Source organism: Pan paniscus, chromosome 2, assembly GCF_029289425.2.
Source record: "Pan paniscus chromosome 2, NHGRI_mPanPan1-v2.0_pri, whole genome shotgun sequence".
NCBI lineage: Eukaryota > Metazoa > Chordata > Mammalia > Primates > Hominidae > Pan > Pan paniscus.
The window spans coordinates 131565374-131593178 of record NC_085926.1 but is presented as its reverse complement, the minus strand read 5'-3'; the positions used below and the strand labels follow the sequence as shown (position 1 = coordinate 131593178).

The 27805-nt window shown below is 38.4% G+C and overlaps 1 protein-coding gene across 4 annotated transcripts in view; it reads left to right on the top strand.

Annotated features, from left to right (window-relative positions):
- The window catches only part of TOPBP1 (DNA topoisomerase II binding protein 1), a 62031-nt gene that overhangs the window by 15234 nt on the left and 18992 nt on the right, over positions 1 to 27805 (top strand). For all 4 annotated transcript variants that reach the window (XM_055110477.2, XM_034957422.3, XM_034957423.3 and 1 more), the window contains exons 11-20: positions 2956 to 3299; positions 3945 to 4117; positions 7133 to 7344; positions 9141 to 9427; positions 18581 to 18754; positions 18843 to 18952; positions 23144 to 23267; positions 23864 to 24010; positions 24128 to 24230; positions 26972 to 27164. In XM_055110477.2, the coding sequence (XP_054966452.1) occupies positions 2956 to 3299; positions 3945 to 4117; positions 7133 to 7344; positions 9141 to 9427; positions 18581 to 18754; positions 18843 to 18952; positions 23144 to 23267; positions 23864 to 24010; positions 24128 to 24230; positions 26972 to 27164 (1867 nt within the window). The remainder of the gene's footprint in view (positions 1 to 2955; positions 3300 to 3944; positions 4118 to 7132; positions 7345 to 9140; positions 9428 to 18580; positions 18755 to 18842; positions 18953 to 23143; positions 23268 to 23863; positions 24011 to 24127; positions 24231 to 26971; positions 27165 to 27805) is intronic.

Sequence of the window (27805 nt, the reverse complement as noted above, 5' to 3'; positions counted from 1 at the left end):
CGCCTTTAAGTTGGTGTATTGGCTGGAGGTTTCTTAGACCTCCAGCTATATGAATTTATACCCAAACCTACTTTGAGGACCAGCCTCTGATGAACAGATTCTTAGGAGAGATGTTTTTTCCCCTTGACACAAAGCCAGTGTTCTTGACCTCTTCCTTTACAGGGCAGATTTGTTGTTGGTTGGTTGGTTAGTTTTGGTCTATTTACTAAAGATATGTCTCTTCATGGGTTCTGGGCTTGTTCTCTCAGGGTATACTCTCCTTCACCTCTAAGTTTTATGAAACCAAAGGATTGGCTCCTATCTCTTGTGTGATACCTTTACATTCCAAGGGTCTGGGTTACTGCACAGATATTTAATAGATTTTAACTAACCATTAGCTTTAGTAACTACTTAACGTTCTGGATTTAGTAACCACTTTAGTGGTCTGGATTTTAATATTTTATCCTGTATTTTGAAGTGTTTTTAGTGAGAGTGTTTCAAAGATCCTAGCCCACCATATTTCTAGAGAGGGAATTCCTAGCATTCCTTTTTTATTTACACTATTTCCGTACTGCAAAATTGACTTTTCTCAAACCATTTACTTATGCTTTAGTATTGTATCACATCAGGAAATCATCTTAATTTTCCAGGATGCTGTGGTGTAACTGAAAGTGATTTTTTTTTTTTTTTTTTTTTTTTGGAGACAGGGTCTCACTCGATATATCACTGAGGATGGAGTGTAGTGTCACAAGCTTGGATCACTGCAACCTCCTCCTCCCGAGTTCACGCAATTCTCTTCCCTCAGCCTCCTTAGTAGTTGGGAGTACAGGTGTGCACCACCACGCCCAGCCAATTTTTGTATTTTTAGTAGAGATGGGGTTTCACCATGTTGGCCAGGTTGGTCTCAAACTCCTGGCCTCATGTGATCCTCCTGTCTTAGCCTCCCAGAATGCTGGGATTACAGGCTTGAGCCACTGCACCCAGCCAGCAATTTTATATACTATCCTTCAGCCAAGGGTACTTGGTGTAGGGCAGGTGATTAGTTTCTTAAACCTTCCTAAGACAGCTAGTGGTTTACTGACTTTATAAGGATTAAGTGATGGTAAATCTCAGTGGATCACCAAGCATCTTAGAAAGTCTATAATAAAGTATTTTATAATTCTTAAAATGGCTTTTGATTTAAGGGAGTTTTTTTTTTTTTTTTTTTGAGATGGAGTCTCGCTCTGTCACCAGGCTGGAGTGCAGTGGCGTGGTCTTGGCTCACTGCAACCTCTGCCTTCTGGGTTCAAGTGATTCTCCTGCCTCAGCCTCCCAAGTAGCTGGGATTACAGGCACGCGCCACCATGCCCAGCTAATTTTTCTATTTTTAGTAGAGATGGGGTTTCACCATGTTGGCCAGGCTGGTCTTGAACTCCTGACCTTGTGATCCACCCACCTCGGCCTCCCAAAGTGCCGGGATTACAGGCGTGAGCCACCGCGCCCGGCCCTAGGGGAGCTTTTTGAATGATAGGTTTATTATGTAGTATCTCTTAGGCTTTTGGGTGCGGTCTGTTTGAAAAGAGATCCTACTGCTAAAATAAATGGAAAGAACTGCTGTAGAACATGTTAGTTTATTGTGAGTCTCTTAATAACTTCAAAGTTTTACTGATGGTTTATAAGAACTTAGTATTTCTACTTTGTTTTTATAGTAGTAGTCTAAAATTCTACTGGATTTCTTCCTCTTTCCCATCTTACCAACAACATATAGACATCAAAAAAAGTTATTTTTTTCTCCTAGATGTGACTGCAAAATAATTGTACTTGCAAAAAATAAAAAGGTTTTTACTTATAAAACAAACCGTTTACATTTTAACAAAACTGTTTAAAAAACTTTCCGGAATGTTTTATAGTATTGCCTCACCTTTAATTCCATCTAAGCATATTCATTCTCATGAGTATATCTGTAAATTGTAAGTATACTATTACCCTTTGTTCCTTATATTATGAAACCAAGGGTCAAAGAGACTATAAAACTAGAACCCAGCTCTCCTGACTTACTGACCAGTAAACTCCCTAGACAAAACTATGCTTCCTTAGTGCAAATAAGTACAATTTTAATACTTATGTTTAGTAGGAGTCATAAGTTCCTAATATATATTGCAGTGTACTTAATTTACAAGTTCCTAATGTATATTACAATTTACTTAAAAATGAAAATGCTAGTGTCTGTTGGAGATAAGGATAGAAGTACGAAGATGGCATTATAACATGGTGGTGTGAACTCTGGAGTTAGACAGACTTTGGTTTGTATCTCATTTCTGCCACTTAACTGTGTGACCTTAGGCAAGTTACATAACCTCTTCAAGCCTGAGACTCCTTTTGTACAAAAGGGATGTACTGATAGTATCAGCCTCACAGTTAGCATTATGTGAGCATTACATGCATTTGTAAAGCACTTAGTCACAGTGCTTATATAAATGAAAGAGTGATTCTTGAATAGCTTCCAGCCTTGTTGGAATCACATAGCAGGGCAAACGTTTTCTCTAAAGGAGTAGACAATAAATATTTTAGGATTTGCCAGCCACTTCCTTATAGTTATTTCCATGTTAAGGGCTTGACAGTTATACCATTTAGACTTGTTAATTTTTTTCTTAATGATAGTTTCTTAATTTTATGGTGAATCATCTAAACCAGTTTTGGAACTAAGTCCTGTTGGAGCTATATAATTTTAAACTAATTCAAGTTTCCATTATACTAGGAATACCTAGAACTAACATGATTGCTCTTGTCCTTCCTAATGGATGATGGTAATACTGATAAGGACTCTTGGTAACCCCGAAGACGGGGTGAATCCATATCCCTTTATTATACACGTAAGCTTTAGTTTTGTAAGTATGGTCAAAATTATCAGATTCCATGTTACATTAATATCCTTGCTAGGAAGTAAACTGTATAAGGTAAATTGTTGGTTAGAAAACATTTACTTTTCTCTTTCAGTTGAGGCTAAGACGTCTGAAGCCAGGCCCTTTAATGATTCTACTCATGCTGAGCCCTTGAATGATTCTACTCACATTTCTTTGCAAGAAGAAAACCAATCTTCTGTCAGTCATTGTGTCCCTGATGTTTCTACAATTACTGAAGAAGGCTTATTTAGCCAAAAGAGTTTCCTTGTTTTGGGTTTTAGTAATGAAAATGAATCTAACATCGCAAACATCATAAAAGAAAATGCTGGGAAAATCATGTCCCTTCTGAGCAGAACTGTTGTGGATTATGCTGTGGTTCCTCTGCTGGGGTGTGAAGTGGAAGCCACTGTGGGAGAAGTTGTTACAAATACATGGCTGGTAAGACAACACTAGTGGTTGAAATAAAGTATCGAAGGATATCTGAATGCCAAGAAGGTTAATGTTTATTTCTTAGACAGTTCAGTTACAGTAAATCAATGTTTGGACTTGAACACTCTTGATTTTGCTTTTAGCAAGGGAAATTCAAAATTAAATGTGCAAGCTTCTTGGCCTAATCCCGATACAGTAGAGATTACTGTTTCCCAGGGCCACAGCAGCAACATTCCTTCTTAGGAGGTCACTCTAGGGTCATCTCATACTATTTGTCTTGTTTTCTCATAACCAAAGCATCACTGGTAATTTCACTGTTGATTTTTTTTTTTAACATTCCAAGAATTATGAGAAAAATAGTATAAACTAATACATTAGAAGGAATGAAATTTAAAGCAACATTCAGTAACTCTAATAATAGATCTTACCAATTTTAATAGCCTAATATAATTAGTCGATGTATGTATATGTGTGTATGTATATATATACTCTAACATTATGATATGAAATGTATTGAGAATGAGCATACACAAGTTTGTATTAAAGTAAAATTTCTTCTTATCAAAACTAAATTATTGCTTCTGTACCTGAACCAATGTTAACCACTGGTTGCTTATTTCAGGTTGGCTTTACTATTTCTTTTGTTTTTAAAAGGTTACTTGCATAGACTATCAGACTTTGTTTGATCCAAAGTCGAATCCTCTCTTCACACCAGTCCCAGTAATGACAGGAATGACTCCTTTAGAGGATTGTGTTATTTCATTTAGCCAGTGTGCTGGAGCAGAAAAAGAGTCTTTAACATTCCTAGCAAACCTCCTTGGAGCAAGGTATGTAATATTTTTAATGCACCTGTTGTATTGGTGTATCTTTTTATTTATTTTGACTTCTTGGAGAGCATTCAAATTAGAATTTGGTTGGGTGTCTTTATTATATTTATGAGTGTTAGTGGTTCCTTCTCCACTCCCACTGCTTCACTTGACTAGCCTTAAAAAAAAAAGTGCCTCTGTTGTCCAAAGATGAAAACTTAGGTATCATTAGAGGTAATAACTGCAGTGGGTCCAAACACATGAAATAGTGTTTAAGTTGTGACTTCATAATGACACCAAATAAAGTAAGGTAATTGGTCATCTTTGAAAGATGCTAGAGAACCAGTCCATTACTTTGAAAGCTGACAAAAGGAAAGGATCAAGGAATTACCTTGCATTTCCTGTGCAGTTTGCATCAGGGTAACATGATAGTGGATACGGCAAAGTTTCCCTTTATAAAGATGTTTCAACAAACAAACAAATAAATAAGGAATGATAAGATTGTAACCCCTAATGAATGAAAGAATCTAGGCATTGAACATCAATAGTCGATCACACAATAAAGGGACAAGACATGATGTGCCTTCTTACAAAGAATACACCACCACTTTGAAGTAGTCTTGCCAAAATAATCAAACCTCAATCTGATGATGCTTCTAGATCCAATTCCCAATTTATAGGAAATGCAAACAGCAGAATAACACGTTAAACTATACCACAGTGATATAATCAGCAAGACCCAGACTTTAGTACAACTCTGGCATAAATGATCCAGTGTCTTCAACGAATATATATTAAGGGCATGGAAAAGAAGGTGGGAACCTATAAGCTAAAAGACTTGAAAAAGCAAAAGCCTAAATGTAGTCTTTAAAGTTGCCGTTATTTGATTATAGAAAAGTAAAGAAGTGTTTACTATAAGTGTCCAAATAGGCTAAGCACAGTGGCTCACACCTGTAATCCCAGCACTCGGGAGGCTAAAAGATTGCTTGAGCTCAGGAGTTCAAAACCAGCCTGTACAACATAGTGAGACCTTGTCTCTATTTAAAAAATAATTTAAAAAAATGAGCCAGGCATGGTGGCATGTGCCTATGGTCCCAGCTACTCGGGAGGCTAAGGCAGGAGGATTACTTGAGCCCAGGAGACCAGGGCTGCAGTGAGCTATGATCACACAACTATACTCCAGCCAGGGCAACAAAGTGAGATCCTGTCTCCAAAAAAAAAGCCCAAATAGTGGCTACTATTAAGAAGGGAGGGAAGGGGGGTTATATGGCATGTTGGAGAGGTTCTGGGGTAGTTAGCAAGATTCTGTCTTCTGACCTGGGTGGTGGACTTAAGGGTTTCACCTTATAATAATTCGTATAGCTGTATATTTCTTTTTTTGCTGTTTTCTGTTTGAATTATATGAAATAATAAAATTCTTTTAAAACTGAAATTGTGGAAGATAATAACATACATGATGACAGACTCCACTGGATACAGCTAAAGCTGTACTCAGCAGGAAAGTCATGCAAATTCTGAAATAGAATAATTGGGACTAGCCCTAACAGTTATTAAAATATATTTTGTGGCCAGGTCTGGTGGTTCATGCCTGTAATCCTAGCACTTTGAGAGGCCGTGGCAGGAGGCCAAGTTCAACACCAGCCTGGACAATATACTGAGACCCTGTCTTTACAAAAAATTTTAAAAATGAGCCAGGCAATGTAGCATAAATCTGTAGTCTCAGTTATTTGGGAGGCTGAGGTGGGAGGATTGTTTGAGCCTGGGAGGTCAAGGCTGCAGTGAGTCACAGTGGCGCCACTGTACTCTATCCTGGAGGACAGAGCAAGACCCTGTCTCAGAAAACAAACAAACAAATACATATTTTGTGAAACTTCACTAAATAACAGTGTGGTTACGTGTAGCAGAAAGTTTAATTAATGGACAGCAAATGTAGCAGGAGACCCAAATGTAAAAAGGAATTTACGATACAAGTGACATTTCAAATATATATAAAGAAGACGTGGCTTATTCAATAAATAGGATTCACTAAAGTTGGAGCAGTATCTCATATCTAAATAAGTACTGAATGGATTGGTGGGTTAAATGTAAAAAATGAAATTATAAAAGTACTAAGATAAACACAAAACATAGAAAAAAAAGTGCTAGGAAACATGGGAAATTTAAAAATGTGAAAAGTTGGGAACTAGAACGTAAAACCCAGAAGTCATAAAAGAAATCACGGAATTCTGTTCAATCTCAAGTCGTAGACTTCTTTTTCTGCCCCGTATTCTCTGTGTTTAATATCCTATGATCTTGAGGCACTTAATTTCTCTGTATTTTTTCCCATGTCTATACTTAAATATTGAGAGGATCAAATGAGATAATATGTAGAAATGCTTTGGAAAGTTGTAGTAAGTTAAAAAATAATAATAATGTTATTTATACACTTTGCTCCTGTGCCTTCTTTTGGGAGGAAAGGACAAGGTGTGGGGGCGATAACTAATTAAGGAGGTAATTTTGGCTGTGTGAGGTGGTTCACGCCTGTAATCCCAACTTTAGGAGGCTGAGGCAGGAGGATCACTTGAGCTCAGGAGTTCGAGACCAGGCTAGGCAACATTGTGAAACCCCATCTCTACAAAAAATACAAAAATTAGCCAGGTGTGGTGGTGTACACCTGTAGTCCTAGGTACTGGGGAGGCTGAGGTGGGAGGATGGCTTGAGCCTGGGAGGCGGAGGTTGCAGTGAACTGTGATTGTGCCACTGCACTCCAGTCTGGACAACATAGCAAGACCCTGTCTCAAAAGGATTTTTGCTGTCTGTTCTTTGCATGTCTAATTATGTTTTTATAAAAAGTTTGTTACAGCAATACATTTTTACCCTAGAGTAAGCATTTGTAAGGGGATTAGCTTAATTTCAGATAGAGTAAACCAACTTTTAATCAGTATTTTTTTTTATACTTACATGATCTCTAACCACACTGTTGTGTTGGAAATTTTGTTAGTTTTGCGGGTTAATTGTATATGTGACCATTTCCACTTCTTTAAACATAAATTTCAGTGTTCAAGAATACTTTGTTCGCAAATCCAATGCAAAGAAAGGCATGTTTGCCAGTACTCATCTTATACTGAAAGAACGTGGTGGCTCTAAATATGAAGCTGCAAAGAAGTGGAATTTACCTGCAGTTACTATAGCTTGGCTGTTGGAGACTGCTAGAACGGGAAAGAGAGCAGACGAAAGCCATTTTCTGATTGAAAATTCATCTAAAGAAGGTTAATACTTTTATTCTGTTCTTTTATATATATTTACAACTAGATGGTTTCTGGGATATAAATGTGCCAATGCTTGTGTTTAGGAAAGGTCATTGATTTTTGCTTTTCACATTGGGTGCAGTGAGGGTCTCAGTGTTTGAAGTCTGCAGATGTAAGCTTGGCTCCTATTTACTGTTGATTCTTTCTATGGCTCATAGTAACACACTATGTAATTAACATGCTATCTCTCCTCTTATCTTTGGGCTTCTGCATGTTTCCTGTAGACCACCTCACAGTTGCCTGCTCTTCCTGCTTATCTTTCAGTTCTCAGCTAAGATACCACTTTCCCTGGGAAGCCTTTCATTTTTTCTTTTTAATTATTATTACACTTTAAGTTCTGGGGTACATGTGCACAATATGCGGGTTTGTTACATATGTATTACATGTGTCATGTTGGTTTGCTGCACCCATTAATTCGTCATTTACATTAGGTATTTCTCCTAATGCTATCCCTCCCCCATCCCCCCATCCTACGACAGGCCCCGGTGTGTGATGTTCCCTGCCCTGTGTCTGTTCAATTCCCATCTATGAGTGAGAACATGCGGTGTTTGGTTTTCTGTCCTTGTGATAGTTTCCTCAGAATGATGGTTTCCAGCTTCATCCATGTCCCGACAAAGGACATGAATTCATCCTTTTTTCTGGCTGCGTAGTATTCCATGGTGTATATGTGCCACATTTTCTTAATCCAGTCTATCATTGATAGACATTTGGGTTGGTTCCAAGTCTTTGCTATTGTGAATAGTGCTGCAATAAACATATGTGTACATGTGTCTTTATAGTAGCATGATTTGTAATCCTTTGGGTATATACCCAGTAATGGGATGGCTGGGTCAAATGGTATTTCTAGTTCTAGATCTTTGAGGAATCGCCACACTGTCTTGGGAAGCATTCTTGACTCACCAAGTATGGCCTTTGTCTTGGTATAATGTTTTTTGTTTCACCATGACACTCTGTATCATCCCTTTTATCTCTTACCTCAGTGTTATAATGGTTGTTTATTTTGTGTCTTCCTGCTAAATTTAAAGTTCCAGAAAGGCAGTGAACATGCATGTCTTGTGAATTCTGTATTTCCCATGTCTAACACTAGGCCTGGCATGGAGTAGCTATCTAATAAGGTTTTTTGTTAAATGTTGAAAAAAGGTGGAAGGCAGAGGTGGAAGAATACAGTACCCTCTCTTGTAAGATAATAGCATCCATGGGCAAACTTCAGGGACATATCAGCAGCTTGGGAATACCTCTCAGAGTCATTACTTATTTTGCCAGACAGACTGGTAATTTTATGACTGAGGCTAAGTGATGTTCATGTCATATTAAAATTTGATTAAGGACTTTCCAAAACTAGACTGTAGTTAACTCTGAGTACCTGTAATTGAGATTTTCTTTTTACTCTGTCATTGACTAGAAAGACATTCACTGATAACAATTTTTGGCAAATAGGCTTATTGAGACATAGCAAGATGAAACAGGAAATCTATTTTTATTTTTTCAGTTAATGTGCTTGTCTAACTCAACATATATTTAATGCATAATCTGGTTTGTTTCTTGGAAAGTAGGTATATAATTTTGTGATTTAAAGTGTACCTGAGAATTGACATGAAAACTAACAGATTAGGATGCCAAGGTAGATGGATCTCTTGAGCCCAGGAGTTATGCAAGAAAGAAAGGAAAGAAAACAGTATAAAATATTACTTCTTGTGTACCGGGAAAAAGTGGGCATTAGTGGCTCATATTTGTTTCTTTTCATTTTAAATCTCTAGAACGAAGTTTGGAAACAGAAATAACAAATGGAATCAATCTAAATTCAGATACTGCAGAGCATCCTGGCACACGCCTGCAAACTCACAGAAAAACCGTCGTTACACCTTTAGATATGAACCGCTTTCAGAGTAAAGCTTTCCGTGCTGTGGTCTCACAACATGCCAGACAGGTCGCAGCCTCCCCAGCAGTAGGACAACCACTTCAGAAGGAGCCCTCGTTACACCTGGATACACCATCAAAATTTCTGTCCAAGGACAAACTCTTCAAGCCTTCCTTTGATGTGAAGGTAAGGTTTATAGGCAGTGGTCCCAGAGTTAACAGTTTTACCATTTATAAAGTTAAAGCACCAAATTTGGTATCACCTCTGAAGTGTAGTAATAAATTTTCCAGAGACATTGGCAAGTAGATTTATGTTACTGAGTTTGAACGTTTTGAGTCCTAGTATACATTTAGGGTTAAGATAACAGCTATAGATAAATATGGTGTGAAATTAGGACATCTGGGTTCAAGTACTGGATCGATCTTGAACTGTATGACTAGGCCAATCATTTAACATATCTGAGCTTCAGTTTTTTCATACAAAGAAGATAATATTTGCTCTGAAAATTCATAGATTATAAAGATAAAATGATGAAATCACTTTATAAACTATAACATGTAAACACACTGCTACTTTATATATTGGTTCTCAGAGTACACCCAGGATTTGCCTTCTGAAAATGTGTGTATATCACCTTACTTGAATTGTTTCCTGTAAAGACATGAGTTAAGTCTGTGTTTTAGTTTGATCTCGTGAGCATTGTAGTATGGCTCCCTTTCTGAAAAATGCATTTGTAAATCAGGGGCTAATGTAATCTTCCAAATAATTTTCTTTGATTTTTCCAAAACTGATTTTCATCATTATTTCTTTAGTAGCTTTTGACCTCTTAAGTGGCTGTTCAAACCCACTGTCTATGATTTCTTTATCCACGAACTTTTGAAGAATTATTTTACTCATTCACGTGTTGATATTTTTGCTTGTAGGGTATTTAGAAGCGATATTTTTGCTTGTAGGGTATTTAGAAGCAATATTTTAATAATTTTTATTGTGTTTTGGAGCAGACTTACTAAAAAGTTTATAGATTATTCATATTCAGAAAATAAATATTAATTGATATCCAGGACAGTTTTCCCCAGGCTAATTTATGCCTTTATTTTTGGTCAGAATTCCAGTGACGCACATGAAAAAAAATGTGTCTTTACTATTAAACTCAAAATTCTAAGTTTTCACATGAAATCTCTTCTGAGGTAACATTTTGTACTGTGATTAATACTCAGGTCCATATCCCTTAAGACATAGAGGAAAATCAGTCTTGGGAACTGTGAGGTGTAGGATCAAGCCTCTTCTTTGCCTCCTACTGCCTTTTAAAAGCAAGTCAACCTCTTTCGGCTTCATTATTCTCATCTATAAAATCCAGATGATCTCTAAAGTGTCATAGCTCACAGACTCTCTGAAGAGCAAATGTAATAATATTGGTGGGCAAGAAAATAGTAGAGATATTTTCAGTCATTGAGACCATTCTTATATAGATACTTTGCAATAAAAGTTTTGCAGTGGAAAGCTGATAGTTCTGAATAGCCTCAGTACAAAAAACACATTTAAAGATTTTATTGTTTAGAGTCATAGTTTATTGAGCAGTGTTTTTCCTCTTTTTTCTTTCTTTTTTGATGGCACATAAATAATGCTTCATCTTATAATCTTATAAGCATTATCATGCTTCATCTATAATCTTATAATCAGATGATAATCTTATTATCATCTTCAAACTGATATAATATGGTATGTTGAATTCTTTACTTAAAACAAGAAAGGGCCCATGGAATAATCACAAAATTGACCATCTATTAGGCCTCACCCTTGCCCCCCCCAAAAAAACTCACCACTTATTTAAACTTAATTTTTAATTAATATATATCAGAGCAGTACAATAAATATACTGCTAATGAACTATCAGGGTTAATCATTGGGAAGCCACTATACACGTTCAGATAGAGACCATGGTCAGTACTGTAAACCCTTCCTTGTGGCTCCATCGCTGCTTCCTCCCTAAAGTATACTCCTGACTTCTAATACTATAGTTTTGTTATGCTTGTTTTTGACTTTTAAATATGTGGAATCATAGTATGTATTCTTTTGAGTCTGTTTTTTTTTTATTGTTCTTTAACCCTTATTTAGATTTGTCTGTTTTGCTGCATGCAAATATAGTTCATTTATTTATTCCTTTGTATGGATATACAGAATTTACATTTCCAGTGTGCTGTTGATGGGCATTTAGTTGGTTACTAGTTTTTTGCCCTTACAAAATAATTTTACTGTGAACATTCTTGTGTGTGTCTCTTGGAGTCTATGTGTGTGTGTTACTATGTGGTATATACCTGGAAGTGAAATTGTTGGGTTATATTTCAGCTTCAGTAGAGAATGACAAATTTTTTGCCAAAGTGATTATACCAGTTTATGCTTCCACCAGTAGTGTGTTGAGTGTACCCAGTGTTCCTCATCTTTGCTGATACTTGCTATTATAAGTTGTTTTATTTCACTTTTTACTTCAAAATAATTTCTAACTTACAAAAAGTTGCAAAATAAAAGTGGTACAAGGGGCTGGGCGTGGTGGCTCACACCTGTAATCCCAGCACTTTGGGAGGCTGAGGTGGGAGCCTCACTTGAGACCAGGAGGTCTGGACCAGTCTAGGCAATTATAGCGAGACCGCCATCTCTAACAAATTTTTTTTTTAATTAGCTGGGCTTGGTGGAGTGCACCTATAGTCCTAGAACTCAGGAGGGTGAGGCAGCAAGATGGCTTGAGCCCAGGAGTTTGAGGCTGCAGTGAGCTATCATCCTACCACTGCACTCCAGCCTGAGTGACAGAGCAAGACCCTGTCTCAAAAAGAAATAAGTACAAGGATGACTGGACATAGTGGCTCATGCCTGTTATCCCAGCACATTGAGGCTGAGGTGGATCACTTGAGGCAAGGAGTTGGACACCAGCCTGGGCAACATGGTGAGACCTCACATCTACAAAAAGTTGGAAAAATTAGCTGGGCATGATGATGCATACCTCTTCTTACTTAAATAGTATTCTTTATTATTTGTCAGTTTTAAATTATATTTTTGACTCCCACTAATTGCCTATATAGAAGATCTTATTCTCTTTCCCCCTTTTCTCTCTTCTATTTTTCATTGCATATTTTTTTACTTTGTCAGGAGGGAAAATATATTTTTTCAACCCACAGACCCCACCCTTGTTTTGGTCTTAACTCTACAATCGAATATATGAAATGTGTACTCTTCTTTTTGAAGCTTACCTGTCACTTTTGGTAGGATGAAGTTCATTTTCTAGTAGGTTCCTCAGGAATCTGTGTGTACACACGTGTACAGTGTTCCTTGAGTTCTGCATGTTCATAACTTTTACTGTGGCCTTGCTTCTTCTACAAATTGTTTGGATGTACTATTCTTAGCTTGCAGTTTTTTTTCTTGAGTTTCCTGAAAATGCTCTTCCACTACTGCCTTGCTTTGTATGTGTTGTTTTTGAAAAAAATCTGATGCCAATCTAATTAAATTACTTGTCTTTGGAAGTTATTTCATCTTTTTGCCTGGAGGTCATGTGGATTTTTCTTTTATCTTTTTTTTTTTTTTTTTTTTAAGACAGAGTCTCGCTCTGTCACCCAGGACCCAGGCTAGAGTGCAGTGGCACAATCTCAGCTCACTGCAACCTCTGCCTCCTAGGTTCAAGCGATTCTCCTGCCTCAGCCTCCCGAGTAGCTGGGATTACAGGCATGCGCCACCATGCCCGGCTAATTTTTGTATTTTTAGTAGAGATGGGGTTTTGCCATGTTGGCCAGGCTGACCTTGAACTCCTGATATCAAGTGATCTGCCTGCCTTGGCCTCTGAAAGTGCTGGGATTACAGGCATGAGCCACAACACCTGGCCTTTTCTTTTATCTTTGAACTCAAATAGTTTTACGAGGATGTCTAGATGTTAAGAATTCTCAATCATTTGAAATCAGTTTTCCACAATACATGGTAGGTTTTAAAATTTGATTCTTTTCAAATTTTTGGTCTGAGAGATGAGAAGAATGGAGTTGCCAGTCCAAACTGAGTTGAACAGAACAGGTTGGGATTGGAGCCTAAAGATCAAGAGTTCACATGTTAGACACATTAAGTTTGAGATGCCTATTAGATATCCAAGTAGTTGTTAAATAGGCAGTTGCAAATAACGCTGGAAGTTTGAGGAATGGTTTGGGCTGGAGATAAAAATTTGGGGTTCTGAGTTTGTAGGTAATGTGTAAAGCCATGTGAGAATAGATGCCAAGAGAGTAGGAGAAGGCAAAGAAAGGAAAAAGGTTTTGTTTTGTTTTGTTGTGTTTAAGACAAGGTCTCTCTGTGTCGTCCAGGCTGGAGTGTAGTGGCATGATCACAGCCCATTATAGCCTTGACCTCTGGACTGAAGCAATACTTCCACCTCTGCCTTCAAAGCAACTAGGACTTCAGGTGCATATCACCACACCTGGCTAATTTTTAATTTTTTTGTAGATACGGGGATCTTACCACATTGCTCAGACTGGCCTTAAATTCGTGGACTTGAGCAATCCTCCTGCCTTGGCCTCCCAAAGTGTTGGGGTTACAGGTGTGAGCCACCACGTCCAGCCAAAGAAAAGAGTTCTAAGCAACACCTTGAGGTGCTCACCTTTAGAGGAGGAACCAGCAAAGGAGACTGAGAAGGAGCTATAAGAGAAGAGGAAAGCCTAGAGCTTATTTCAAAGAGCCAAGTATTTCAAAGAGGGAGGAGGGGTTAACTATGTCCAGGACTGCTCTAAGATAAAGAAAGGTGAGAATAGAAAATTGGCCAGTGGATTGAGCATTATGAAGGTCAATGGCGTCATCATAACAATAAGGGTTTTGGTGGCATGATGGAGGTGGAAGCTGGTGTGGGTTCATAAAGAAATGAGAGGAATCGGAGACATTGAGTGTAAACAACGATTTTTGAAGGAATCTTGCCATAAAGGGGAGACAAGAAATGGAGTTGTAGTTATGGGGCAAAGTAGGGTCAAAAGAAGGTTTTCTTTTTAAGGTGGAAGAAATAGCCAGGCTCAGTAGTGCATGCCCATAATCCCAGCACTTTGGGAGCCCAAGACGGGAGGATCACTTGAGTCCAGGATTTCAAGACAAATCTGGGCAACATGGCAAGACCCTGTCTCTACAAAATACACAAAAATTAGCTGGGTGTGGTGGTGCACGTCTGTAGCCCCAGCTAGTTGGGAGGCGGAGGCAGGAGGATTGCTTGAGTCCAGGAGATAGAGGACGCAGTGGGCAGTGATCATGCCGCTGTACTCCAGCCTGGGTGACAAACTGAGACCCTGTCTCAAAAAAAGAAGAAGAAGAAATAACTATATGCCAGTGTAACTGCCATTAGGGAGCCAATTGATGATGCAGATGAGAGAAGGAAGACTTGCAGGAGGCTTGAGTCTGAGAGGCATTGGGATCTACTTCTTAAGTAGAGGAAGGTACTAGTGGCACGTGTGCTGAAGGCAGATAGATGTGGTATGGGAGCTTCTGATTTTTATATAAGGAATCCTCTAAAATGCTTTGAGGAAATTTTAAAAAGTTTAGCATATAGAAAGACTTACCATGTTCTTGCAAAATAGATTTAAACATTGTCAAGATCTATAAAGGTATATTAATCTGTTTGTACATTGCTATAAAGAACTACCCCAGACCGAGTAATTTATTCTTATTTTTATTTTTTTATTTTGAGATGGAGTCTTGCTCTTGTCACCCAGGCTGAAGTGCGGTGGCATGATCTCGGCTCACTGCAACCTCCGCCTACTGGGTTCAAGCAATCCTGCTGCCTCAGCTTCCCGAGTAACTGGGATTACAGGCGCCTACCACCACACCCGGCTAATTTTTGTATTTTTAGTAGAGACGGGGTTTCACTGTGTTGGGCAGGCTGGTCTCAAACTCCTGACCTCAAGTGATCCACCCACCTCAGCCTCCCAAAATGCTGGGATTACAGGCGCGAGCCACCACGTCCAACTTTATAAAGAAAAGAGGTTTAATTGACTCAGTTCCACAGGCTGTACAGGAAGCACCACTGGGGAGGCCTCAGGAAAATTACAATCACGGTCGAAAGTGAAGGGGAAGTGAGCACGTCTTTCATGGCTGGAGAAGGAGGAAAAGATAGCGGAGGGAGATGCCACACACTTTTAAACAACTGGATATCAGCCAGGCGCAGTGGCTCACGCCTGTAATCCCAGCACTTTGGGAGGCCAAGGTGGGTGGATCACCTGAGGTCAGGAGTTCAAGACCAGCCTGGCCAATATGGCGAAACCCCATCTCTACTAAAAATATAAGAATGAGCCGGGTGTGATGGCACATGCCTGTTATCCCAGCTACTTGAGAGACTGAGGCAAGAGAATCACTTGAACCAGGAAGCAGAGATTGCATTGCACCAAGATCGCGCCACGGCCCGGGCAACAGAGTGAGACTCCATCTCAAACCAGATATCATGAGCACTCACTCATTATCACAAGAACAGCAAGGGGGAAATCCGCCCCCATAATCCAGTCACCTGCCACCAGGCTCCTCCTCCATCATTGGGGATTACAGTTCAACATGAGATTTGAGTGGGGACACAAATCCAAACCATATCAAAAGGTAATGTAGGTCCTAGAAAAAAATGCAAGCAGAAACAATATTTTAAAAAATCTGAAAAGTATAATTGCAGGTAGGCAGTAGCCTTACCGTTTATTAAAACCTCCTATAAAGTTGCAGTAATTAAAGCAGTGTGGTGTCACGTGAATAATCAAGTTAGTGTATAAGATTATACTCCACAAATAGGGGAATTTATTATGTAATAAAGGTGGCATTCAAATTGGACAATTAGGTAGCCATCTGAAAATACATTTGTAATTAAAGCTCACACTTTACATCAGAATACTTTTTAGATGATCAACTTTTGGGGTTTTTCTTGAAATAGGATCTCACTTTATCACTTAGGCTGGAGTTCAGTGGCATCATCGTGGCTCACTGCAGCTTTGACCTCCTGGGCTCAAGCAGTCCTCCCACCTCAGCCTCTGGAGTAACTCAGACTACAGGTACATGACACTGTGCCCAGCTAATTGTGTTTTTTGGAGAGGTAGAGTCTCACCATGTTGCTCAGGCTGGTCTAGAACTCCTGGGCTCAGGCAGTTCTGCCTTGGCCTCCCAAAGTGTTGGAATTACAAGTGTGAACAACCACACCCAGCCTAGATGATCAGATTTAAACATAAGAAATGAAGCCATAAAAATTCCCAAACATGTCATGAGTTTCTTTTTAAAATAATCCTAGTGTGGGGAAGGCCTAACTATAACATACACTCCAAAAGAAATAGAAGATTCGTATGAATTTGACAGCATTAAAAATTCTCTAACTGGGTGTGATGGCACACGCCTATAGTCCCAGCTGACAAGGGAGGATTGCTTGAGCCCTGGAGGCAGAGGTTGCAGTGAACTAAGATTGAGCCACTGCAGTCCGTTCTGGGCAAGAGAGCAAGACCCTGTCTCAAAAAACAAAAAAATTACAGTGAGGCACGGTGACTCACACCTGTAATCCCAGCACTTTGGGAGGCCAAGGCGAGAGGATTGCTTGAGCCTAGGAGTTTGAGACCAGCCTGGGAAAGACGGCAAGACCCTGTCGCTATGAAAAATTTTAAAATTAGCTGAGCACAGGGTTGTGCATCTGGAGTCCCAGCTACCTGGGAGGCTGAGGTGAGAGGATCCTTGAACCCAGGAGTTAGAAGTTATAGTGACCTATAATCATGCCACTGTACTCCAGCTTGGGTGACAAAGCAGGACTCCATCTCTGAAAAAAAAAAGCTCCATGGCAAAAATTTGACAAATGATAAATTGAAAATAAATACGTGGGTATTATATCACAGTTGATACATGCACATATAAATTCATACAAATTAATATAAAAGTATATTCATACAAGCGAATATATTAAAAAAAGACTAACAACCCAGTAGAAAAATGGGCAAAGGATAGGAGCAGATAGTTATCACAAAAAATTAGATATAAATATACATATAGCCAGGCGCGGTGGCTCACGCCTGTTATCCCAGCACTTTGGGAGTCAAAGGCAGGTGGATGATGAGGTCAGGAGTTCGAGATCAGCTTGAGCAACATGGTGAAACCCTGTCTCTACTAAAAATACGAAAAATTAGCCAGGCATGGTGGTGCATGCCTGTAGTCCCAGCTACTCGAGAGGCTGAGGCAGGAGAATCGCTTGAACCCAGGAGGCAGAGGTTGCAGTGAGCCGAGATCGCGCCATTATACTCCAGCCTGGGTGACAGAGCAAGACTCCGTCTCAAAAATATATATATATACACACACACACACACACACATAAAGATATTTAACCTCATTCAGTATAAAAGAGTAGAAAATTAAAGCATAGTCTTATCAGATTGTCAAAAAAGAAAAATCTGATTACTGTGATATCAAGCACGTTTGGAAAACACACACACTCATACTTTGCTCATGAAAATGTCAACATTGGTAGATACATGTTGGTCTTGTTTTTTTAGTTTTTTTTAAAAGAAATCGGGTCTAACTGTGTTTCCCAGACTCGTCTCAAAACTCCTGGCCTTGAGCTGTCTTCCTGCTTCAACTTCTCTGGAGTAGCTGAGATTACTGACAGGAGCCACTGCACTGGGCTGGTAGATACATTTTGCTTAAAAGGTTTCCTTTACTCTTGTGTGTGCAAAATGGTTTGTGTACAAGGTTATTCATTGCATCATTATACTTGCAAAAGACTGTTAACCGAAAGCTTATCAGTTGTACACAGGTTAAATACATTCTGATACATACATGGAATACTATACACATGCAAAAGAGAATGAGCAAGCCATTTGGACAACAGTAGCTTCCTTTCAGGAGGGAACTGTTGGTGGCTTTAGAACAGGAATATATTTTGAACTTTTGAAGATTTTTTTTTTTAAATTCTCAGCTCATTTTGACTTTCTAACCTTCCTTATAATCCATTTCTTGATTATATCTGTCGTTGCTTATTTGTTTCCTTCTGGGTTTTTTTGTTTTGTTTTGTTTTCAAATTCAACTCTAAGATTCAGGTAAGAGACAAGCACTGCTGAAAATATAAGCTTGTTAGTCTCTTTGAACCAATTTGCTGGACAGTATGGAATTTTTTTTCACAGTATATGGATTTGATTATATTCTTTTTCTTGTTATTTGGAGGAAAACTAGAGGAAGTTAAACTGTAATCCATTAATTTTGAGGATTCTTCCCCTTCTCTCTCTTTACCCCTCTCTCCTCCTCTTTCTTTTTCCTGTCCTATTAACCCATCTTGCTTCTCTCTCTCTCTCTCTTCTTTTCTCCGTCTCTCTCTCTCCTTCATATGTATAGGATGCACTTGCAGCCTTGGAAACTCCAGGACGTCCCAGCCAACAGAAAAGGAAACTGAGTACGCCACTCTCAGAAGTTATTGTCAAAAACTTGCAACTTGCTTTGGCAAATAGCTCTCGAAATGCTGTCGCTCTTTCTGCCAGCCCTCAGCTGAAAGAGGCCCAGTCAGAGAAGGTAGGATTAGTTCTCTTATTAAAAGGAAGTTTTAGATAACATTTCAAACAATAATGACTGATCTGTTTCTTTTATTTTCCGTGGACAGGAAGAAGCCCCAAAGCCACTTCACAAAGTAGTGGTATGTGTTAGTAAAAAACTCGGTAAAAAGCAGAGTGAACTAAATGGGATCGCAGCCTCTCTAGGAGCAGATTACAGGTAGTTGGCACATCTTTCTGTTTCATGGTGATATGACTGAAATTTCTAAGGAAACCTAAAGCTATTGTGAGCATCTACAAGAATACATTTATTTTGTTTCATGCGTCTTTATCTACAAAATCTCTCCAGTTGATTTTTAATTTACCACATCTGTTGAAAATAGCCTCTCACGTATCAATTCACTCTTATATGTATATAATGTATATTTTTTAGGGTATGCACAACAAATATTGGAGAGCCTATTTTATGCCAGTAACTATTCTAGAAACCTGGGATCCATGAATGATCAGTATAGTCTAAAAGAATCCCTGTGTTCAAGGAGTTAAGAGTCTATTAATAGTAATACATCTGGATCTGAGATTAAGTTTATTTTTACTAGTGATTTTTCAGATTAGAGCCCTCTGGGAGTAGTACTAAGTACTTTGGCAGCCTCCTTTATTAAGATAGTCTTTTTTGAGCATGTTTTCATTATCTTTTTTTTTTTTTAAACTTTGGAGACTTAGATTATCAGATTTTTCTTCAGTCAACCTGACAGCCTAAGCTGAAAACAGATCTCTAGCACAAATGGCATCAGTATCCAGAATTGAGAATCTCTTACCTATTTCAGCCAGTCCTGAGTTGACTGTACTCCTCCACTAGCTGTAATGCTTGCTTTGTTGATAACTTGTGTTCAGCCATTCACAGATATCATAAGAATTTGTTTAACAAATGATGAACCATTGCAGGAATATGATTAGTTTCATCTTCCCCTTTGGTAACTCTTATTTCAGTTTGTTTTCTATTTGATAAAGAAATTAGGACAGGAAAATATAGAAGTAAAATTGATCTGTAATACATATAAGCATCTTAGTGTTTGGTACATCCATTTGAAATAGTGAAGCTCTTCTACGGTATATTTGTATTACCTATTATAAATTGTTATGTAATCTTATCTGTTATTATCTAATTACCTATTATGTTACCTATTGCCAGTTGCTGAGCATTATCTCGTTTCATTCTCATAGTAGCCCTACAAGGGGTGTGTGTATATTTTTTTTTCCTCAAAATTGAATGTTTCCTTGTTTATTCTGTTTTGATGTAGACATGATATAAGACTTTCAAGGGAACATATAGGATGTATGTTTTTATACAATTTTAAATGCCATTCCTCTCAGTATAAAAAATAGAATTTATTACTGAAATTCCTAAACAGAATTTAACCATTGCATTGCATTAAAGTTTATATTAAATCTTTTCCTGAAATGGATTGGTAATTGATAAAGGGAAGAGCCTTATAATATGCAGAGGTTAGATATTTATATATGCATAGAGTAAAGCAGTTCTCAAGTGAAGTTGTTCCAAATGTTCCCTTCCATGATCTAGGACCAGACTGTCCCAAAGAGATCATCGGATACTGTCTTCTGCCTTCAGACAGTTAAACATGTAGGCCCGATCTTTGCAACAAATCAGATGCAGCATCTTCATTTTATTACAAATATTTGTGTAACATTCCCTCTATTAAAATGAATATAAATATAACCTACCTACTTTTATAATTTAGAAAAGTAGCAGACAGTACAGCACTCTGTGATGCATAGGAGAAATAGAAGGTGCATAATATAGAAAAGATATATGTTCAGTTATGTATAATGCCTAAGGCTGACTACACTAGAAAACAATGGAGTATTAATACGTTTGTATACCTATGTAAAGGCACCACAAATCCAACAGTCCCAAGGCTGAGACCGATCTGGGGACTCAGATACCATAAGTAGCAGTGGTCTTCCATCAATTTATACAGTAGTCACATTTTTGTAATATTAGTGTATATTAAAACTGCAAAAAAATAACTTGTTTATATGTCGAACAGGTTCTAGACTCAACTAATTATAAACAACTTTTTTTTACATACGTGAATTTGTCGGGACATTAGAATATCATGCAAGATATGACATAATTATATGTATGACTGTTCCCCAGAATTTCCAGCATCCTGTACCTTACCCACTGCATGCTAGTAGCACCCTCCAACATACAAACACACATTGTAACAACCAAAATCACCCTCACAAATGTCCAAAATAACCCCTGAAGTAACACTTTTGCTGAAACCGCTGATCTAGACCAAGGGTGTATGGGCTGGTTCATCTGTTTTTGTAAGTAAAGTTTTATTGGAATACAGCAATGCCTTTTCACTTACAAATTGACTATGGCTGCTTTCACATACAAGACAAAAGTTGAGCAGTTGCAAAAGAGATTGTTTGGCCTGCAAAGTCTAAAATATTTACTATCTGGCCTTTTAAGAAAAAATTTGCCAAACCCTGATGTAAACCATCTACAGCCACTGACAGTCTGTTCTTGAATGGCCTCTGAAGACTGAAACTCATGGTTTCCATATTGTCATAGTGGAGTTGACTGGTAAACCAAATTGATTCAGGCAAAAATACTCCTCTGTTTTTCTGAATTATCTTGATAATATACCACTACAGCAGAAAGGGAGACAGTTATTCTGAGAACTAACAAATTAGGCAAGGTGTATTTTTATTGTTATGTTTTAGGATACATGGTCAGTAGGAAATAGAGATTTTTATAATATAACTTAGGAGGCAATAGTACTTCTTACTTCTTTTTCTTAATTCTTTTTTTTTTTTTTTGAGAGGGAGTTTTGCTCTTGTTGCCCAGGCTGGAGTGCAGTGACATAATCTCGACTCACCACAACCTCCACCTCCTGGGTTTAAGCGATTCTCCTGCCTCAGCCTCCTGAGTAGCTGGTATTACAGGCGTGCGCCACCACACCCGGCTAATTTTGTATTTTTAGAAGAGATGTGGTTTCTCCATGTTGGTCGACTGGTCTCAAACTCCCGACCTCAGGTGATCCACCTGCCTTGGCCTCCCAAAGTACTGGAATTACAGGCATGAGCCACTGCCACTGCACCCAGCTTCTTAATTCATTTGTCTATTTAAAAAGTTCAGAGATATTCCTTACTTAGAAAATGGAAAATATTAAGTGTCCCTAAGGATAAAATTCTGTTTATTTTGGTGATTGTATTTAGAAATATAATTTTTACCTACCCTTTGGTTTTTACTTGATGTTTCCCAGGTCAAGAGAATATTGAATAGCGGCCGGGCACGGTGGCTCATGCGTGTAATCCCAGCACTTTGGGAGGGCAAGGCGGGTGGATCACTTGAAGTCAGGAGTTCGAGACCAGCCTGCCCAATATGGTGAAAACCCGTCTCTACTAGAAATACAAAAATTAGCTGGGCGTGGTGGCGTACGCCTATAATCCCAGCTGCTCAGGAGGCTGAGATAGGAGAATTGCTTGAACCCGGGAGGTGGAGATTGCAGTGAGCCAAGATCGTGCCACTGCATTCCAGGCTGGGTGACAGAGTGAGACGCTGTCTCAAAAAAAGAGAGAATATTGAATAGGAAGAATTGGGAGATCATAGCATAATATAATAGTTAAGAGCATGGCTTTTGAAGTCAAAGTTATCTCTATCATTTACTCATTGAGTATCCTTGAACAGGGTACTGAACCATGTCCCTTAGTTCTTTTATCTTTAAGATTAATGTAATAATACCAGTGTTAGGATTGTTGTGAGGAATGGATGAGATAATGATGTGTAAAATATATATAGTCTTTTTTGGGGCATACAATGAATAGTGACTGCCAGCAACTGGAGGGCAAGTTGGATGCTTTGCAATTTATTAATTTGAAATACCTTTATGGTTACTGTAAAAGTGATATTCTTTATCAAAGAAAATTGAAACAATTCAGAAAAGCATAAAGAAGAAAGTAATATTTTAAAGAATATTCTTCTAAACCTCTCTCTGTATTTATATACCTACAGATATATGCATAAAATTTGTCCAAAAAGATAGAGCCTATCATCATTTTTTTAACTTTTTTTTTCTTGAGGCGGGGTCTTGCTGTGTTGCCTGGGCTGAAGTGCAGTGTCTGTTCACAGGGGTGATCATAGCACACTACAGCCTCAAACTCCTGGCCTCAAGTGTCCTCCTGCCTCAGCCTCCTGGGTAGCTGGGACTATAGGCATGTATCACTTGGCTTGAGCCTGTCATTTTAATGGTCTTGTTTACTCTAGTCCGAAAGTTTTGGGAAGGTCAGAATATTCTGTTCACAGTAAATAAGAATCATCTTAAACTAATGAGGATGTTTCTCTTGGTTATTTGTTTTTTTGTATTGGTTATTTCAGGTGGAGTTTTGATGAAACAGTGACTCATTTCATCTATCAAGGGCGGCCAAATGACACTAATCGGGAGTATAAATCTGTAAAAGAAAGAGGAGTACACATTGTTTCCGAGCACTGGCTTTTAGATGTAAGCAGTGCTTTTTTCCCCCCCCCGTCTCTGTTAATTGAAAATGTATACAAACATTATTTCAGAGCACTAACTCAAGAGTTTTCACTCTCAATGGAACTAGAAGCCAGTTTAATAGTCTTGGTTAACTGTACACATTTCAGATCTTTGGCATCAAAAACTTAAGATCTTTAGTCCTTAAATACTTAACAAATCTTTAATGGATACTCTTTCTAATTCTCCATTTCCTTGTACTAATTAAAAATGTGATATGAATGGAAAGTTTATAATTATTTGGGGAAAATTTAACATATCAATAGAGTTTAGATCTGTGTTTCTTTTTTTTCCTGGGTATTCTCTGGAGGGTAATTGATACCTTTGCAAAAGCACAGGAATGGTTTCAGATTTTATACTTCAGTGGATATGACATTTAAAACATGAGGACAATCTGTCATTTGTATGATGCAAATTTTTCAGTGTAAACTACTTTTCAAACCAGTTTTGTGAACTTTTTGCCATATTACAGTATAATGTATTGCTTGTCCTTATCCTACTTAACATCATCTATTCATTAAGATTTTGTCAGTCCTGTCTTAAAGCACACCATTGTATTGCAGTGTGCCCAAGAGTGTAAACATCTTCCTGAATCTCTTTATCCGCATACTTATAATCCCAAAATGAGCTTGGATATCAGTGCAGTGCAAGATGGCCGACTCTGTAATAGTCGACTACTCTCAGCTGTGTCTGCAACAAAGGATGATGAGGTAGGAGATATGGATGATACATTTACCTCCTCTTAAGCTAAAGGTATAATCATATATTGCTATGAAACCTTATACAGTGGCTTGGTTTGAGAATTTATAATTTTTCTTTTTCAATAGCCAGATCCTTTGATTTTAGAAGAAAATGATGTAGACAATATGGCCACCAATAATAAAGAGTCAGCACCATCAAATGGAAGTGGAAAGAATGACTCTAAAGGAGGTAAAATATTTTATTTTTTAATTAAAAAAATTTTTTTTGAGACAAGGTCTCAATTTTTTGTGGAGATGGGGTCTTGTCATCTTGCCCACACTGGTCTGAAACTCCTGGGCTGAAAGGATCCTCCTGTCTTGTGAGCCACTGCACCCAGCTGTAAAATATGTTTAAATTACTAAATACAAGCAAAGCATATATTAGAGGATTGATTTGCGGTCCCATGCTGATCATTAAGTGATAATTTGCAAAGTTTTATGTAGTTTAAGTGTAAAGCTTATGAAATTTATGAAACTAGGTTTTTATGGAGTTAGTGTGATACAGCCCTATTCCATTAAAGGTAGGTGAAGTTGGTGATTTTTTAAAAATCTAGTCTTTGGTCCAGTTCTTTTGAGTGATTTTCAAAAAGTTTTCTTATGTGTACAATATATTTTAACATATCCACATGGTTTTAAAGATACAAAAAGACATATGAAGAGTTTCTTCCACCCTTATTCTCCAGCCCCCCAGTGTTATTAGTTCCTTATGTATCCTTCTAGAGCTGCTTTATGCATATATAGCCGTAAATATGTTTTTCCCCCATTAAAAAAAAAACAAACAAACACATAGGCTGGGCATGGTGGCTCGCGTCTGTAATCCCAGCACTTTGGGAGGCTGAGGCAGGCAGATCACCCAAGGTCGGGAGTTCGAGATCAGCCTGGCCAACATAGAGAAACCCCTTCTCTACTAAAAATACAAAAAATTAGCCGGGCATGGTGGTTGCATGCCTGTAATTCCAGCTACTCGGGAGGCTGAGGCAGGAGAATCGCTTGAACTCGGGAGGCGGAGGTTGCGGCGAGCCGAGATCATGCCATTGCACTCCAGCCTGGGCAACAAGAGCAAAACTCTTGTCTCAAAAAAAAAAAAAAAAACATAAATGGTGGACTACTATACATGCTATTTCATATGCTGATCTTTTTGTTACCTTGGGGAGTGTTTTATATCAGTAGATAACTAGGAGCTTCTTTAGTCTTTTTCTTTCTTGCTTTTCTTCCTTCCTTCCCTCCCTTTCCTTCCTGTCCCCCTTCCTCTCCTTTCCCTCTTCCCTTCCTTTCCCTTTCCTTCTTTCTTCCCTTTTCTTTCTTTTTGGGCCACTGTATTGTATTCATTATGAATGGTCCCACTTTGTTTAGGCATCCATTCTTAATAGGCATTTAAGTTATTTCTACTTTCTTGCTTTTATAAATAGTACTGCAGTGAATAACCTTATACATGGATGTCTTTTAATAGAATTAATATGTTCTGTTTTCCTTACTCATTCTAACCTACCAAAGCTTTCCCTATGACTTACCTATTTGGTTAGTCTCACTCTGTTCATTCCAAATGCATTTATTTAATACTTACTCCAGAGTTTAGGCTTTAAAGAAAACCAAAGGTAAATACAGTTGTCTTGTCCCTTGGTATCCATGTGGCAGTGGTTCCGAGGACTTACCTCAGGTACCAAAATCCACAGATGCTTAAGTTCCTTATGTATAAAATGACATAGGATTTGAATTTAACCAATGCACATCCTCCTGTATACTTTAAATCATCTCTAGATTACTTATAATACCTAATGCACTGTAAATGTTTTGTAAATAGTTACATTTTATTTTTTTTACTGGTACTTTTAATTGTGATATTTTTCATTTTTATGTCTTTAAAATATTTCTGATCCATACTTGGTTGAATCCATGCATGCAGAACCGGCGGATGTGGAGGGCTGGATGTATGTTGTGGTCTGTGTTTTCAAGAGCCTTTGGGGAGTCTGGGCACGGTGGCTCACACCTGTAATCTCAGAGCTTTGGGAGACAAAGGCAAGAGGATTGCTTGATGCTAGGGGTTCCAGACCAGCCTGGGCAACATAGTGAGACCTTGTCTCTACAAAAAATTTAAAAAATTAGCCGGGCGTGGTAGTGTACACCTGTAGTGCCAGCTACTCAGGTTGCTGAGGCTGGAGGATCACTTGAGCCCAGGAGTTAGAGGTTATAATCAGCTATGACCATACCACTGCAGTCCAGCCTGGGCCACAGAGCAAGACTCTGTCTCTAAAAAATTAAAAGAATCTTTGGAAAAAATCAGACACATACACAAATGACTATAAGACATCTCAGAGTGTAGTACATACCATGAGAGTCAGAAGCAGGCAGGGAGCTTTACAGAGGGATAATCACTACAGGTCTTGATGAAATGTCTTTGAAGGGGGCCGGGCACGGTGGCTCATGCCTGTAATCCTAGCACTTTGGGAGGCTGAGGTGGGCAGATCACCTGAGGTCAGGAGTTCAAGACCAGCCTAGCCAACGTGGCGAAACCGCGTCTCTACTAAAAAATACAAAAATTAGCCCGGCATGGTGATGGGCACCTGTAATCCCAGCTACTTGAGAGGCTGAGGCAGGGAGAATTGCTTGAACCTGGGAGGTGGAGGTTGCAGTGAGCCGAGGTCGCACCACTGTCCAGCCTGGGCGACAGTGCTAGACTATCACCAAAAAAAAAAAAAAAAAAAGTATTTGAAGGGCTTCCTAGTTATTTCATATACAGTGCTTGTGGTAAGGGCTGCTTTTTATGTTCTGCAGTATTCATAGTCTTAGTACATTACTATAGCCTGTAGTTAATATTCAGTAAATGTCAAGTCAATAAGTTTGTGTTCAACCAGGTCTAAACAAAATAGTTAATGTAAGATATGGTAAAAAAGAGGAACTTACCTTGAATGGTGTATTTGTGTTTGTTTCAAGTTCTGACACAGACCTTAGAGATGAGAGAGAACTTTCAGAAGCAGTTACAGGAGATAATGTCTGCAACATCAATAGTGAAACCCCAAGGGCAGAGGACTTCCCTTTCAAGAAGTGGTTGTAACAGCGCATCTTCAACCCCTGACAGCACTCGCTCTGCTCGCAGTGGACGAAGTAGAGTCCTAGAGGCACTGAGGTGTGTACCTGTCACTGATGGCAGAAAGACTAGATGACTTGAGAGAAAGGATTTACGTACCTGCTGCCGACTCAATTCCATGAGCTTGGCCTAATTTAGCTTTTTTTTCTTTTTTTCCCCAATATGCAGTAAAAGCGGAAATTTAAATATCAAGACTAGTGAAGGGGTTATATGCCTAGGCCTTATTTAGCCCAAACAATAAATATTATATTCCAGTATTATCTATTGCTTTTGGCTCTCTGCTGACTAGATTTTTCGTTCTAGCTTGTCCTTCCATCTCTTGCTCCCAGCAGTTCTAGATTTCTTACTCGGAGGTGGAGCAGACATGGAGATTTGTCTTACAGCAGCACCTGCTTCACAGTGAGGCATGATTGATACTTTTTATTACCTCCGTTGAGAAATGATTTTAAGATCTAATTTGCCTCATTTGAAATGGATTCAGTAGGCAGTTCTCTCTGCTCTTTAGTATTAGTATTCAATAGTATTTGTATTAAACAATAAGTACATATATATTTTTTCAGAGTCTTTTTCTAATGCAATATGTAAAATTTTAAAGTTATTTTTGTTGGGATTTTGCATGCATTTTGTATCCTCCTTGTAAAATTTATCTTCTAGAAAAGGTGATTACAGTTTCTAGTGTG